The following is a 15,268-nucleotide window of genomic DNA, read 5'->3' as shown; positions in this document are numbered from 1 at the left end:
CTGGAGGAGGTGGGGTTCTGTCAAGGGTGTGGGATTTGTAGTGGCAGACGGAGTTGAGGCCGTGGGCAGGGATGCAGGCAGAGTAGACGAGTGTGTCTGTGCAGTGCAGACGTTGAACGGGCCATGGAGTGACCATTTTACTCTCTGGCTTCATTTTTTTAATTGGACTTTTGTTGAACACCTACTGTGTACCAGGAACTGTGCTGGATGTCAGGGATGCAGCATGAACCACCCCAGCGTCATCACCCATGTGGAGCCCCGGCTGGAGGGGGAGATGGTCCGAGAACAGGGAGGTTCTGCCCAGCCTCCACACAAGTACTGACTGGCAGGGTCCCAAGGAGGCCCTCGAGCCAGTAGCGTGGCATGTGGGTGGGGACAGGGGACCCGGATGGTGACCTGAAGAAGGTTACAGTCTGCTTTGGGGGGAGAAAGAGGGTGGGGTTTTTATTTTGTTTTTGTAGAGTTCTTGTGGTGGTGGTTGTATTCATTTGTTCATTTTTGGTTTGTCTGGCAGGGTGGCTCTCTATACTCCCCAGGCTGGCCTCGAACTCCTGGGCTCAAGCCTCCTCCTGCCTCAGCCTCCCGAGCAGCTGGGACCGCAGGTGCACACCACACCCAGCCGGAGGGCACTTTCTGAAGGATGGTTGCAGGAGCGGAGATGGAAGGGGACGGTGGAGGAGAGGGTATTCCAGTTACAGGGATGAGCGAGCCACGATCAAGAAGTGAAAAGACCATGACCTTCCAGAGGAACTGAAAGTCACTTGTCCAGACCCCAGGGCCCTGGGACGGAAGACTGGAGGGCTATTCCTGAATCCAACCACGAGACAGCCACTGCCAGGAGGAAGATTTGATAACTAAAAGGGTGAGGGGAATACCCCACCCAAGAGCGAGCATCCTGTTTGCTTTCCTGGGAGGGTGGCCATCTGGTTCTGCTGATGTGTCTCCAAGTCAGGGAAGTCCCACCCTTCAGGAAGCCCAGCTGAGCACAAAGGGCACATCAAGCTGGAGGATCTGGTTTCCCACCCCTGCTCTGCCTCTCACCAGATCACGTGAGCAGGTCAATGCCATGCCATGCCTCGGCTTCCCCATCTGTGAAATGGGAGCACAGTTACCTCACAGGGCTGATGTGAGAAAGAACATCGCGCGGGTCTCTAGGCACCAAACAGCTGCCCCTCTCTTCACCCTTAGGGACCAAGAGCAGCACCAGCAGATCTGCCACCCATTCCCAGGTCGGACCTCACGTGCTCTGTTTAGCCATTCCACCCAAATGGGTCACTGTGGATGTGACAACCGCTTCTCTACCATGAACACCCAAGCAATGATTATTTATTCATTCCTTAACACACAAGGACCGAGAGCCTGCCACACGCTGGATGCTGTTCTCGCCACTGGGGGTGTAGGAATGATGAGGGGACTCCGTTTCCTCCCTGGAGACAGCCTGCCCCTGTTGTTTTTGTGGATGGTTTTACAGTCATGTGTGGCTTAATGATGAAGATAACGTTCTGAGAAATGCGTCATTAGGTGATTTCATGGCCATGGGATCACAGGCTGCAGACACACAAACCAAGGCAGCAGTATGTCACCGGATGACATCATCTTAGGGGACCCAATGTCATCTATGTGGTCATCATTGGCTAAAATGTCATTATGTGACATGTGACTGTATTTACAAATAATGGCAGTTTTAAGCCCATGCATTTACATACTGTCTGCAAAGCTTCCCTGCTCCAGTGGTGGAGTTGTGCACAGACCATAGGGTCTGCAAGACCAAAAAAGTTGTTATTATTTGGCCCTTTCCAGAAAATGCTTGTCAACCCTTGGTCTAGAAGGTCACACTCTGGGAGAGACAGATAAACAGATGGCTGAGCCTGAATCAGTCTCCACTCACCCTCCTTCTCATTTAGGAGAAGCAATGCCCTCCCCCCCACCTTTTCTTTTTTGGCAGGGGATGAGGGAGTACCGGGGATGGAACTCAGGGGCATTTGGCCACTGAGCCACATCCCCAGCCCTATTTTGTATTTTATCTAGATCTGACTTTCTAAGTGCCTCGCTTTTGCTGAGGCTGGCTTTGAACTCGTGATCCTCCTGCCTCAGCCTACTGAACCAACCTCTGGGATTACAGGCATGCGCTACCCTGCCCAGCCCCCTTTTTTTTCTTGAGTTGGTTTGAGCCAGGAGCATGAGCTCAAATGAAAATGAAGTGGTTCTTTTTGCTTCCACAGTTTGGACCTCAGTTCCAGTGTTTTTAAGCTGATGGGCTGTGGACAGGTGACACAATATTTGAGCTGCTGTTCATTCAGAGGTAAAATGGAAACAACAGTAGCCGTGTCATGGGGATTCATCGAGATACCTGCAAAAAGTACTCAGCACAAAATAGATACTCAAGGCTGTGGCAGGATTGCCACTTCTGGCTAGAATGCTCAAGAACTCCAAAGACTCGTTTCCTTAGTGACAACTAGAAAAACTTGGCCCCGTATCTTTCAACAGGGCTAATTAAGATATGGAGTCAATCAAGGTACCTGCCAATGATCGAATGGATAAAGGAAATGTCACACTCAAACACACACACACACACACACACACCTGTGTAAAAGAATAAAATATTGTCATTTGCTTCAACGCAATGGAACTGGAGGACTTCATGTTAGATGAAATAAGCCAGGTGCAGAAAGACAAATTCTATATGCTCTCACTCATTTGTGTAAACTAAAACATTGGACTCATAGAAGAAAAGAGTGGACATTAGAGACTAGGAAGGGTAGATCAACAAAAAAACACCCAGGTACCAAGATGCTGCTGGGCAGGAGGATGTCCTGGTGTTCTGTAGAGCACAGCAGCGTGACCGTAGTCTCCACCATCCAGGGTACGTTCTAAAATAACCAGAGAGTCTGAAAGGCTCCCAACACAGGGAAATGATAAAGGTTTGAGGAGATGGAAATGCTAGTTCCCCTAACCTGAGCTTTACACCTTGACTCGCCTCCAACTATACTGAGCCCCTTCAGTGTGCAGGGACATCACGTGAACTTACGGGAAAGCGCGAGGAAGGCAAGCCCGTCTCGGGGCTGAGTTGCAGAGATAAAATGTCCCCATCCACACCTGACTGCAGGTGACGAGCTGTCCCACCCAGGGTCGGGGTGGGGGCAGGCAGACGTGGCTGTCAGTATGGGTGGGTTTGCACAGAGACTGACAGGGACAGACTGAACCAACCAGTTTGGGGGTGACAGGGCAGGTGTTGAGAGGAGAGCGTCGTCGGCACGGAGGGGTGCCCTGCCCAGGATGTCGGAGCCCGGGTAAGCAAACGAGGACCACAGAACCAGGTCTGTCCGCCTGGTGTGAGGTGCAGCTCTGAGCAGGTGAGAAAGGCACCCACAGGTGGGGACAGAGGGAAAGGGAGCTGGTCCTGGCCAGCCGGGTGGATGAAATTCATACACGTGTTAAGAAAAGTGGCAGCCAGGATTGTCACTGTCAGAGGAAGGCGTTACAAATATAAAAGGCAGAAAAACTAGACTGAGCCCTGTGGTACTGAGTTGGACATTTTTGATTTTTGAAATGGGTAGATACAGAAGTGTGCATATGTGTGTCTGTATGGGTACGGGCATGTGTGCTGATTGTGTGTGTGTGTGTGTGTGTGTATGGGTATAAACTGTGTAAATGTACGTGTAAGCAAGTACACATGTATGTATTGATATGCGTATATTGTATACATATGTGTGTGGATACGTGTGTATGTATATACCTATGTGTCTGTTTATGTGTGTGTGTGTTTGCACATGTGTGTGTGGATGTGTATGTGGTTATCATGTGTGTGTATACCTCTTGTTCCTATGTGTATAAGAGAGTGTGTATGGATGTGTGTGTGCTCCCATTTGTCCACCTGAATGCCTGGAAACTGCAAAGCCCCACTAACCATCAGTACACCTGACACCCAGGTCCAGAGAGCAAGAAAAACTTGTCAACAAAAAAAACTGATAGGGATGTGTGTCGCGATGGGCTAAAGCTGCGACTTACGCCGTCGAGAGGGAGAGATAAAGAATCTCCTCACGCTTCTGCCCTTTTCAATGCTTTATTCACTCAAATCACTCAACACAATTTCACTCTATAGGTTCTTAATCAAGAAAATGACCATCCTCAATGCTAGGCACCGCCATAGACAATTCACAGCAAATAATTCTAGATTAATTCTAAGCACTGCAGACATTCCCTCTGCATGCCAAGCTCGAGTTTCACGTCAAAAGTCTCAAGCCTTAGGCTCTGAGTCCAGCAGATGCACATACCCTCAGACCATGGTATTCAGATCAGGAACCAAGGCAGGCTTCTCCTGGGGTGGGGCTGAGGGCAGGCGGAGGAAGTGGTCATAGGGAGAAGTCTTATTCTTACCAGAGTCAAGAGGCTGCTGTAGAGTTTGAGAGCCGTGAGAGCAACACAGAGGATCGGGCAGAGGAGCAGAGTGGGATGTCAGTCCGGGTCCCCATCAGGCTCTCAGGCTTATGTGCACCAATGTCAGCTGCCTGAATGTCTCTTCATTTGCTCCATCATTTATGCTAAATTTGGGGGCTTCTGACCACCCTTTCAATCTCTATCAGCTGCTACCGGATTTCTCAGTGACAAAAATCGTCCTGAGTTAAAGCATCTGGTCTGGTGGCCCCACCCTGACTTACTTGCCTTTCCCTCTTATCGGGGAACACGCCAGAGACTTCACTCTGAGTTTGTCAGGGTGGGGAGAAGTGACTTGTTTGTGCCTGAGGGCCACACTGGAGGGCTCCATAGTTGTGCCTGGATTAGACTGCAGGTTCCAAACTGGAGTTTTAAAATGGAGTTGCTTAGGCTCAGGCTCTGGTATCTTTTGAACACTATGTCAAAAGGACACAAAAAAAACCAGCATGAAAGGTTTCCGCTGTCCAAATTAGTCAATAAGTGTATTTAAAAAAAAGAAAAAAAAAAAGGAGGAAAAGAGAAATGTCAGCAAAATGGTGGCGTCAAATTTGCCTTTCTACACAAATGAAGGAAAAACAATGGCAAGATTTGTCAGAATCAGCATTTTTCAGAACGCTGGAAGTTAACCAAAACTTACAGTAGTTTTAGGAGCATTTAGTAAAAACAAACAAACAAACAAAATCTCCATGGAATTTTAACTAACCCTCATTCTCTTCTCTGATCCCCTGGAGCTGAAGAAGCCTTTACAAAGAGCACAGCTGGGTGCAGCGGACCCACAGGGAGATCCAGGGACCTGGGAAGCTGAGGCAGGAGGATGGCTTAAGCCCAAAGCCCAGGCGTTCAAGGCCATCCTGGGCAACGGGGCGTGACTCAGTCTCAAACAAACAAAAGAAGCAGTCTGTTTCCTAGATACCAGAGGGAGAGCAGAACTGCGGTCCACAGGGACTCCTACCCAAGAGCAGTTAGGATTGGACCGGTCCATGCTCACCTGGAAACCCTGCTCTGAAGGTTCGTCTTCCTTTGACCTCACTGGGACTGGCCCCAGGCTAAAAGCCTCTCTCCCGGGGGCTGCTTCCCAAATGTTTTACCCTCTACAAAAGCTAGCCTAAGCAGAAATCTTCTTTTCTTTTATTAACACATTTTAATTATACATATCAATGAGTTCTGTGGGACACTTCCCTACACAGGCAGCTTGCAGTGACCAAATCCAGCCTTTCTCTCCGCTTTCCCTGCAGACGCGTCTCTAAAGATCAACTGACTATTCTGCTTTCAAGTTAACTTTTTTTCACTTCCACATACGAGAAAGAACATGTGCTGTCTTATTGTCTTCCAGTTCCCTCCATTTTTACAAGATTCTTTTTTTTTTTTTTTTTTTTTTAGAGAGAGTGAGAGAGGGAGAGAGATTTTTTTTAAAAAAAAAAATCCAGTTCCCTCCATTTTTACAAGATTCTTTTTTTTTTTTTTTTTAGAGAGAGTGAGAGAGAGAGGGAGAGAGATTTTTTTTTAACATTTTTTTTTTAGTTTTTGGCAGACACAACATCTTTGTTTGTATGTGGTGCTGAGGATCGAACCCGGGCCCGCACGCATGCCAGGCGAGCGCGCTACCGATTGAGGCACATCCCCAGCCCCAACGACAAGATTCTTCTTTTTTTTTAATGTTTATTTTTTAATGGACACAATACATTTATTTATTTATTTTTATGTGGTGCTGAGGTTTGAACCCAGGGCCTCCCATGTGCTAGGCGAGATCTCTACTGCTGAGCCACAACTCCAGCCCCCAAGATTCAGTTCTTCTTTATGGCTGAATAATATTCTATTGTTTTATATGTACCCCATTTTCTTTCTCCATTCAACAGTTGATGAGCACCTAGACTGGTTCCATATCTTAGCTATCATGAATACTGCTGAGATGAGGATTTAGGATAAAGAGAGAAAGAGAGAGAGAGAGAGAGAGATTGAATCTAAAGGAAATTTCCCAAGCCACTGAGATGCATAAAGCACAGTTGTAAATCTTGAGCAACAAGCCCTTGGCCCATGCCCTTGGAAAATGGAGTAAATATGCCAAGTACAGGGAAAACTGGTTAGAAATTATGCACCTCGACCTCCAGTCCGGCCCCCTTCTATGAACATTGGACCCTCAGCTCCAGGCAGGGCTGCTCCCCACTCTCGAGATAGCCTTCATTCTCCCTTGAATGGTATAACCTTCCTAAACAAACCTCTGTCTGTGCCTCTGTCTGACTGTGCTGAAACTCTTTTCCATCCCATATGCCAAGCCCACTGGTCCCCAGTCAAGTTCCCGCTCTCCTCTGGGAACTCCAGGACCCATCCCTGGAGACATTGACAGTGCCACACTAAACATGGGCATGCAGGTATCATTTTTGTATGCTGATTTCATTTTCATTCTAGCCAAAAATCTTAAAAAGGAAAAATGAAGGAATGAGATGTCTTTAGAGATTTTAAAAAGTTCTGACATATTCTTGGGAATCTTAGAAATCACTGGTGTGCATGCTCTAGAAAGATCTTAGAAAGCCAAACTCTCAGCTCTGGCTCACTTTGAGGTTCTGCCCTAGCAGGAAGTGAAGGCTAAGACAGAGTTGCGAGCCCCCTAAGTGGGAGGTAAAGGTGTGCTCCAACAGGCACACACCACACCTTAGCAAACAGCCAGAGAGACCTTTGCTTTCAGCACTCAGGGAAATTTCTGTCCAATCATTAGCTAATCACTAAGGGAATCAAGTACAGACTTCAGGGACTCTGATGGGGAACATATATTTACAGAGTTCATTAGAAAAGTCCTTAAACAAATAACTGTACCAATCATCAGCAACAACAGGGTGGAGAATGTGATTTTCATAATTGTTATGTTGGGGGGGGGGCTGGGGTTGTGGCTCAGCGGTAGAGCGCTCGCCTAGCATGTGCAAGGCGCTGGGTTCAATCGTAGGCACCACATAAAAATAAATAAATAAATAAAATAAAGGTATTGTGTCCAACTACAACTAAAAATAATTTAAATAAATAAATAAAGCAAAGTTTAAAAAATAGAATTGTTATATTTTATTGTTTGAAATATCCAGTTTTCAGGAAAAAATATGAAACATACGAAGAAACAGGCAAACATTGCCCAAACACAGGGAAAAAATTATATAGCAACTATCCAAGTATCTCTGAGAGAACACAGATGTTGGGCTTAACTTTAAATCAACTAACAGAGCTAACGAGCTAACAGAGGTTTGGGTATGTAGCTCCGTGGTGGAGCACTTGCTTAGCATGTGTAGCGTGTGCAGGGCCTGGATTCACTCCCTAGCACCACACACACACACACACACACACACACACACACACGCAAACCTAACGAAAATTATATCTAAAAACTAAAGGAAAGTATGAGAACAGCATTTCACTAAGTACACACTATCAATAAAGAGATAGGAAATACAAAAAGGAACCATACAGAAATTCTGGAGCTTGAAAGTCTAATACATACACATATCATGAGCTCATAGCAGAGGTGAGCAGGTAGAAAACATATTCAGTGAATCTGAAGATAGATCAATTGAGCTTGTCCAGTCTGAGGAACAGGAAAAAAATTGAACAAAGAAAATTTAAAAGAGTCTCAGAAACTCTAGGACACCATTAAGAATGCCAACATACCCACATTAGAAGTGTCAGAAGGTAAAGAGGGAGGAGAAGGTGCAGAAAAGAATTTGAAGAAGTCGTGACCGAGGGCTGGGGTTGTGGCTCAGTGGTAGAGCGCTCAACTCGCATGTGGAAGGCACTGGGTTCGATCCTCAGCACCACATAAAAATAAAATAAAGGGGTCCTGGGATTGTGGCTTGGTGGTAGGTTTGTGTGAGGCACGGGGTTCAATATATGCACCACATATAAGCAAATAAATAAATAAAGGTCCATCAATAACTAATAAAAATATCCTTTTTAAAAATAAAATAAAGGTATTTTGTCCATCTACAACCAAAAAAATACTTAAAAGAAAAGAAGTCATGACCAAGAACTTTGCATGTGTGATGGTAAGTATTGAGTTTACAAATCCAGACACTCAGAGAACTCTAAGTAGAATAAACTGAGGGACCGTCACATTCAGACACATCAAACCAAAAGGATGAGAGAGGCTCTGGGGAAGCATCTGACCTGCCCCAAACCCTTCCCTAAGACCATTATAGTAACCACCACATACAATTCTATTGCTAAAGACATACTGTTATTTTTATAAGCTGATTTCTCTTCAAAAACCATGGAGGTGAGAAACATCGAGGTGAGATGACATATTCAAAATACTAAAAAAAAAAAAAAAAGAAGAAGAAGAAGAAGAAGAAGAAGATCAACCAAGAATCCTAAATCCGGCAAAGGTATTTTCAGCTACCGAGAAGAATAAATCACTGATACACAGCCCGTGTGGATAAAGTGGAAAACTACTCTGTCAGTAAGAGCAGACAAAAGGTTGCTTACTGTGTGATCCATGGATCGGAAATCTCCAGAACAGGCAGACCCACAGACCCAGAGAGCAGTGCTCTGTGTTCTGGGGCCTGGGAGGAGGTCATCTTCCTATTGGTGAGATGCGAATGACCTGAACTAGGTAGTGGCGACATTTGCACAACTCCGCGAAGGTCCTGAGTGCCCTCAGTGGCCCACTTTTAATGGTTAATAGTGTAAATGTTACATGATGGGTTTTTTTAATGAGAATAAAAGAAATGATGGTTCTCCTTCAGGAGAAAGTGAAAGAACAGCAGAAGGTAACTCAAGTGGAGGGAAAAAGAGCCCCTCCCACTGCGGCAACTCCTGCTCTGGCCCTGGTGAGTGCCTTTTCCCCTCCTACCCGTGTTTCAGGGTCTGCATAGTGGGATGGCGAAGCGTGAACCCAGGGGGACCCTGCCTGGGTTCAGTGCCAGCCTCCCACTGCAAGCTGTGTAACCACAGACAGTTACGACCCTCTGTGCCTCAGTTTCCTCATCTGCGAATCAGGGCAGCATCTGTATCTGTCCCATAGGGGTATTGGAAAGAATGCTATTGCCCTGCCCCCACTGAAGACCACCAGGAGCATACCTGTGCCAAACAAATTCCAGGATGTCACTCGTCCCATGCGGCCAGGGAGTGCACACAACAGGTAACCAGAGGGCACCGAGGCAGAGGCAAGAGGAAGCACTGGGAGGACTAGCCTTTTATTTTTTATTTTTTTAAGAGAGAGAGAGAGAGAGAATTTTTTTAATATTTATTTATTTATTTTAGTTCTCGGCGGACACAGCATCTTTGTTTGTATGTGGTGCTGAGGATCGAACCCGGGCCGCACGCATGCCGGGCCAGCGCACTACCGCTTGAGCCACCTCCCCAGCCCAGGACTAGCCTTTTAAAGGTGCTTTGGGGAGGGCCCTAGGTTAGATGCCATCAGGAAGAGGATGGGACCAGACCCAGGCCAAGGCCATGGTTTGTGGAATGATTGTTCACCCTAAAATCCATTCATTGAAATCCTGGCCCTCAACCAAATTGATAGTATGAGGAAGTGGGGCCCTTTGATGGGAAATTGGGTCACAAGGACAGAGTCCTCATGGTGGAATTCTACCCTTACCAAAGAGACCCCAGGATTTCACCAAGATGGCGCCCAGGGCGAAGAAGGAAACTCCTGCCCCTCCCCACACTGCAGCCAGCACAAAGGCTCTGCAGACCCCCGGCAGCGCTGAAAGGCGTCCACAGCCAGGGAAGGAAGAAGGAAAGAGGGGAAGGTCGCAGCGCAAGACCCTATAGCTCCAGAGGCAGCCAAAATATCCTGGGCGAGTGACTCCCAAGAGACACCCTTGACTCCCAGGCCATCACCCAGCTCGCTGTCCACGAGGAAGACGGACAGCAGCATGCTGGTGTCCACTGTGGCTATCAAGCATGGAGCACGAGGCTGGGACGGAGCTCTGGGACATGGACATGGCCAAGGTCCCACGCCCTGCTCCAGCCTGATGGTCCCAGCCTCGCTCTCCTGGCTGATGCTCTGGGGCTTTGCGGCTGCCACAGGAGGGCGTGGTCCAGCCAAGGGCAGCAGGCACGCTCTGTGCTGGGCTCGCCCCGCCCTCCTTCCCTCGCGTGTGCAGGTCTGGATTTCAGTGCCAGGAACTGAGCGGAGGATCACGCGCACCCTAGACAGGAGCTCTCCCCTGAGCTTCACCCCGGCCCTAAAATACACTTCTCACCTCAAAGAAGTGCATTAATTATAACAAAGAGGAGACCATGACCCACCGCGACACACCTAGACACAGTGACAAGATGCCATCTGCCGACCAGAGGCCAGCCGGCGCTGGACACTAAACCTCACACCTTGATCTTGGGCTTGCTCATAGGCCGGCCAGGCTGGAGTGCTCGGTCAGGGCAGCCCAACAGACCATCAGGGGCCGTTGCTGCTGTCGATCAGGTTGTGGGGGTCGGGTCGTGTGTGGCTGGACTGTGCCGGCTCTGCCTGTGCTCAGCCCGCTCCGGAGCGCTGCCCAGCACGTCAGGCTCCATCACAGGTACCGGGATGAGTCTTCTGCGGTTTGTGGACATCCAGCCGGCCCAAGGCACAGCCCAGCAGGGAACACCAGGGAAGTGCCACAGTACCTTGTCATCTGGGAGGGCCAGACAAGTTTCCCAAGCACTCTGGCCCCTGGGAAGGCCCACAAAGCCAGATCCCACAGTGGCCCTGGACCTCAGGGCTCCCCTGCCCCAGCTGGAGCTGGCCACGTCCTGGGCCCCCTGAGAAGCAGTGTCTGTAGATCTTAAGGCCAGAGATGGCCAGGACCCTCCACTGGAGCAGGAGATTTCCACCCTCACCTGTGCCCAGGAAGAAGCACCCACCCAGGTCCCGGCCCGGAGACCCAGGCTGCCCTGTGGTGAGGCCCAAGGTTCCAGTACTGATGGGGGTTGAAACAGTGCCACTGGCAGCTCCTGTCCCCACCCAGAGTCCCCTCTCCTCGCTGTGTCAGGCGCTTCATCTCTCCCCACACTTTTCCGGGGTGAGGGTGCCTCCACCCTGCTCCTATTTTTCCTGAGTCAGGGAGGCTGGACCAGCTGGTGGTGGTGGTGGCACTATAAGAACCTCAGGGCAGAGGGAGGTCAGAGGGGCAGTGGACACAAGCAGAAGATGGCAGGAGAACATGATCCCAGGGTGCTGGGCCTCCCGGGTGAGGCTGGACCTCCTTGGGTGCTGCAGGGGAGGCAGAGCCTCAGGTTGGGGGCGGTGATCGGGGCCTCCAGCTTGGGCTGGGGGAGGTGGCTGAGTTTCCAGCCCTGGCCCTCCACGCTCAGCTCAGAGTGCTGTGCCCCCTTCAGAGGAGAAGGCAACATTCGGAGGCCAGAGATTCACTGAGAAAGACCCCGAGATGCTCACTCAGAGCCCAAAGAGCTTTCCAGGTATGGGGTGGCAGGTTCAGGGGTGGGGTGGCAGGGGGTCCTCTCCAGCAGAGAGCTGTCCCTCAAGCCCAGCTCTGCCCATCTGCAGGTCCTGCAGGCTGGCTGACCCGAGTCCCCTGGATTCTGTTGCTGCTTCTCAGCTCTTTGGGCCTCTGCTTTGTGCTCTTGGTGACCACCCTGGTTCAAGGTGAGTCAGGGAGGGGGCTCTATCTGCTGGGCTTGGGCTCCTTTTAGATGTGTCTTTGGCTCCCCCCATTTCCCTGCCCCAGTGCCCAGAAAATGCTGGGACCAATCCCTTGGCCTTGCACATGCTAGGCAGGTGCTCAGTTACTGAGCTACACCCCAGCCCCTGGGGTTTCCCTCTGGGATAATCCTTGTCCTGCCCCTAACCCACTTGGGCTGGGACATCAGAGCTACACATCCTTTCCTGTGTGGCTACGGGCAGCTTAATGTCCCTCTCTGAGCCTGTTACTTCATCTGGGCTATGGAGCTTATCCTCCCCTGTGTGCAGCTTAGGCACAGGGACAGGCATACAGTCGGTGCTCATAGGAGGGGTATGCTCTTCTCTCTTGCAGTTTCCAGGACCCCCGGATCCCCGCAGGCAAAGGTCCAGGATCCTCCGAGCAACTTCAGCTTGGGTGAGGGGCTGGAGTCAGGGTCCTGAGCAGGAGAGGGCTTCATGGCTGTGTGACATGGGCAAGCCACTGCTGTGGGGGGGCACATGTGTGATGGCAATGTTGGGCAAGTCTCTGAGGCTCAGTGTTCTGGCCTGCAAAGTGGGGCTCCTGTGGTCACTGTGAGATCCACAGAGGACATCTGCATGGGGCCCTCTCTTCGGAAACACACAGCAGGTGATGAAATGAATGACAGAACCCCTTTTGTTGCAGGGGCTGCTTCTCAGGAGCAGGTACTCTCGGGCCTGGAGCAGGTCCGTCAGCAGCTGACCTGGATCAACACCTCCCTGGGTAGGTGTCGGGGGCCTGGGTCAGCAGGGAGCTGGGGGTCTGAGGAGGGACTGGCTACAGTGTGAGGAGGGCAGGGCAGGGCTGGGACCTTGCTCCTGGGACTCTTGCAGACTGAGCGAACAGCTGAACATAAGGGCCGGGCCCTGGGCCAGGGCTGGGGCAGGGCAGGGAGTCCCAGGAGCCCAGCCTCGTGTCCCAGCCACACTCCTCCTCCCCAGGTGCCCTGTGCCGACCCTGCCCCTGGGGCTGGGAGGCATTCCAGGGAAACTGCTACCTCTTCTCTCGGACCCTGGGCACCTGGGAGAATTCCGTCTCCTCCTGCCGGGACATGGGGGCCCACCTGGTGATCGTCAACAACGCTGCAGAGCAGGTAGCTGCCTGAGCTTCTGACCTGGGGCTGGACTACCAACGGGTCCAGGAGAGGCCTCCCACACCCTCCTTGGCCCTCAGGGTTGGAGGCCTGGTGGGCAGCTGGGCAGGGTTGGAGGAGATGCAGTCAGGGAAGGCTTCCAGGGGGAGGTGTCCTAATGGTCTTGGGAGGTCTTGAAGGAGAAGGGAGCACAGGAGAGGTGAGCATGGACAGAAGGGAAGCTCAGAGCACCCCTGAGACCAAGCTCAATCCCTTCCTGCACTGAACTGAGACATGTCAGCACATTTCCACGCGTGTGTGCATATCGATACACACCCACAGCCTGCACATACATTCCAGTGCCTACAACTTGACTAGGGGCTCTGGGCTAGACTGCAGGAAGAACTTCCATGGAACCAGAGCACAGTGTGAATGTAGACAGACAGGGAAAGGGGTCCTCCTGCTGATGCTCCCCCTCTACAGAGGTTCCTGAGGTACTGGGACATCAGAAAGAGCCAGCGTACCTGGATTGGCCTCAGTGACCACAACAATGAAGGTTCCTGGTACTGGGTGGACAATACCCCTCTCCAGCTCAGGTGACACTCCCCAGAGACAATGGTGCAGAGTGGGCAGGGGAAGGACCCCACCCCTAATTCACGGTTTGGTGGAAAGCAATCAAGAAACTTGGTGTAGTGCACACTCCTTCCCCGGGGGGTCCTTGTCCCAGCAGCCCCCACTGGGGCCCCAGAACCTGCACTTTTCCTTTGTTGGAGGTGATTTTCACGAAGGTGGGGTTGGCGCTCACCTTTTGGAAAACCTGTCCCTGGATTCCTCGGCACTGACTGGCCCGAGCCGGACTTCCTGCGCTGAGGCTCATGGAGCAGCTCCTGGGGTGGCTGGGCTGGGCTCTGGGGCCTGGGCTCATGGATCTCTTGATGGGATTTGCAGCTACTGGAAAGAGGGGGAGCCCAACAACGCCGGAGACGAGGACTGCGTGGAGCTCTCCGTGGAGGACTGGAACGACAGCAAGTGTACCGCCCAGAACTTCTGGATCTGCGAGCGGCCCTCCGCCCGCTGCCCTGGCGCCTGAGCACCCTGCTCCCAGTCCACGGAGATGGAGCCAGTCGGGGGCGCTCCGCTGGCTGTCCTCCGGCCCTGTCCCTTCGCTGCCCGCTGGTCCTGCCGATGCCTTTGCATCCTGACAGAGCCCTGAGACTCCCTTCCTGCAGCCGGCCCTCCACAGGGAAGGCCTGGGCACCTCCGCCGTGTCCCCACTTAGCTAAGTCACACGCGGGCTGAAGTGCGGCTCAAGGGGAAGCGCTTGCCTGGCATCAGGGAAGCCCTGTGTCCCACCCCGCCTCTGCAAAAACTGAAATAAAGCAAGTTCACACGATGTGCTCCATCCAAGGCGTGCTCTGTCCCCTCACCACTCCTCCAAACTCCACAGTGTGGAATGTGTGTGACATTAACTAGGCGTTGCCCTCTCAGGGCCCCCGTGCTCTGCTACTGTGTGTTTCACTTATTCCTCCCTCTGCTCCGCATTGGTTTGTTTGTGACAACGTCCCCTCTCCATCCACCGCACGTTCATGTACCAGTTACTCATTCAGGTCCCTTAAAATGCCTTTTGGTAAAATTTTATGGTTTTCTTCATATGCACTTATTTTTAAAAAAATCACTCTTTGCAGGTGTGCGTACATGCATGTGTTTGTATGTGTGTGTGTGTGTGTGTGTGTGTGTGTGTGTGTGTTGTTTTCCTGCAGCTACTCCAACAAGCTCCATATGACTAGTGGGTTAAAACACAGACCTTTTCTCTTACAGCTCTGGAGGCTGGAGCTCCCTGGCCCCTCACTTGCTCTCAGCACAGACCACGGTGGGCCATGTGCAGCCCCCTGGTTCTTTCCAGGCTGGACAGCACCACCAGACCCCCAAGGTGACTTCAGCCACACACTGACAGGGCAGAGAACACACTTCCTGCCTCCTGGCCTCAGGAGTGTCTGGGCCCTGTGCCCAGCTGGATGCCCCTCCCCCTCTGCCCAACACGTTCCATGGTCTGGAGAGACACATCATTGTCAGCTAGATCTGCTCACGTCCCTCACATCCAGCCTCAGCCCCCCTCGACCCAGCAGCCCTGAGAGTGGTG

General features: G+C 51.2%; 1 protein-coding gene across 4 annotated transcripts in view; it reads left to right on the top strand.

Moving 5' to 3' along the window:
- The window catches only part of LOC143395251 (CD209 antigen-like protein A), a 61,528-nt gene extending 47,007 nt beyond the window's left edge, over positions 1-14,521 (top strand). The window contains exons 1-8 of one of the 4 annotated variants that reach the window (XM_076850337.2): positions 11,511-11,585; positions 11,734-11,814; positions 11,903-12,001; positions 12,390-12,452; positions 12,702-12,779; positions 12,998-13,149; positions 13,612-13,684; positions 14,077-14,521. In XM_076850337.2, coding sequence (XP_076706452.2) covers positions 11,546-11,585; positions 11,734-11,814; positions 11,903-12,001; positions 12,390-12,452; positions 12,702-12,779; positions 12,998-13,149; positions 13,612-13,684; positions 14,077-14,330 — 840 coding nt within the window. In that variant the 5' untranslated portion in view covers positions 11,511-11,545 and the 3' untranslated portion in view covers positions 14,331-14,521. Of the gene's footprint in view, positions 1-7,578; positions 7,590-11,510; positions 11,586-11,709; positions 11,815-11,902; positions 12,002-12,389; positions 12,453-12,701; positions 12,780-12,997; positions 13,150-13,611; positions 13,725-14,076 lie in introns of those variants that run through there. The other 3 variants (XM_076850329.2, XM_076850347.2, XM_077109566.1) reach the window with 3 other exon arrangements.
- The last annotated feature ends 747 nt before the right edge of the window (positions 14,522-15,268 follow it).

Source organism: Callospermophilus lateralis, chromosome 1, assembly GCF_048772815.1.
Source record: "Callospermophilus lateralis isolate mCalLat2 chromosome 1, mCalLat2.hap1, whole genome shotgun sequence".
NCBI lineage: Eukaryota > Metazoa > Chordata > Mammalia > Rodentia > Sciuridae > Callospermophilus > Callospermophilus lateralis.
Note: the sequence above shows the minus strand (reverse complement) of the source record. Positions and strands in the feature narration are given on the sequence as shown.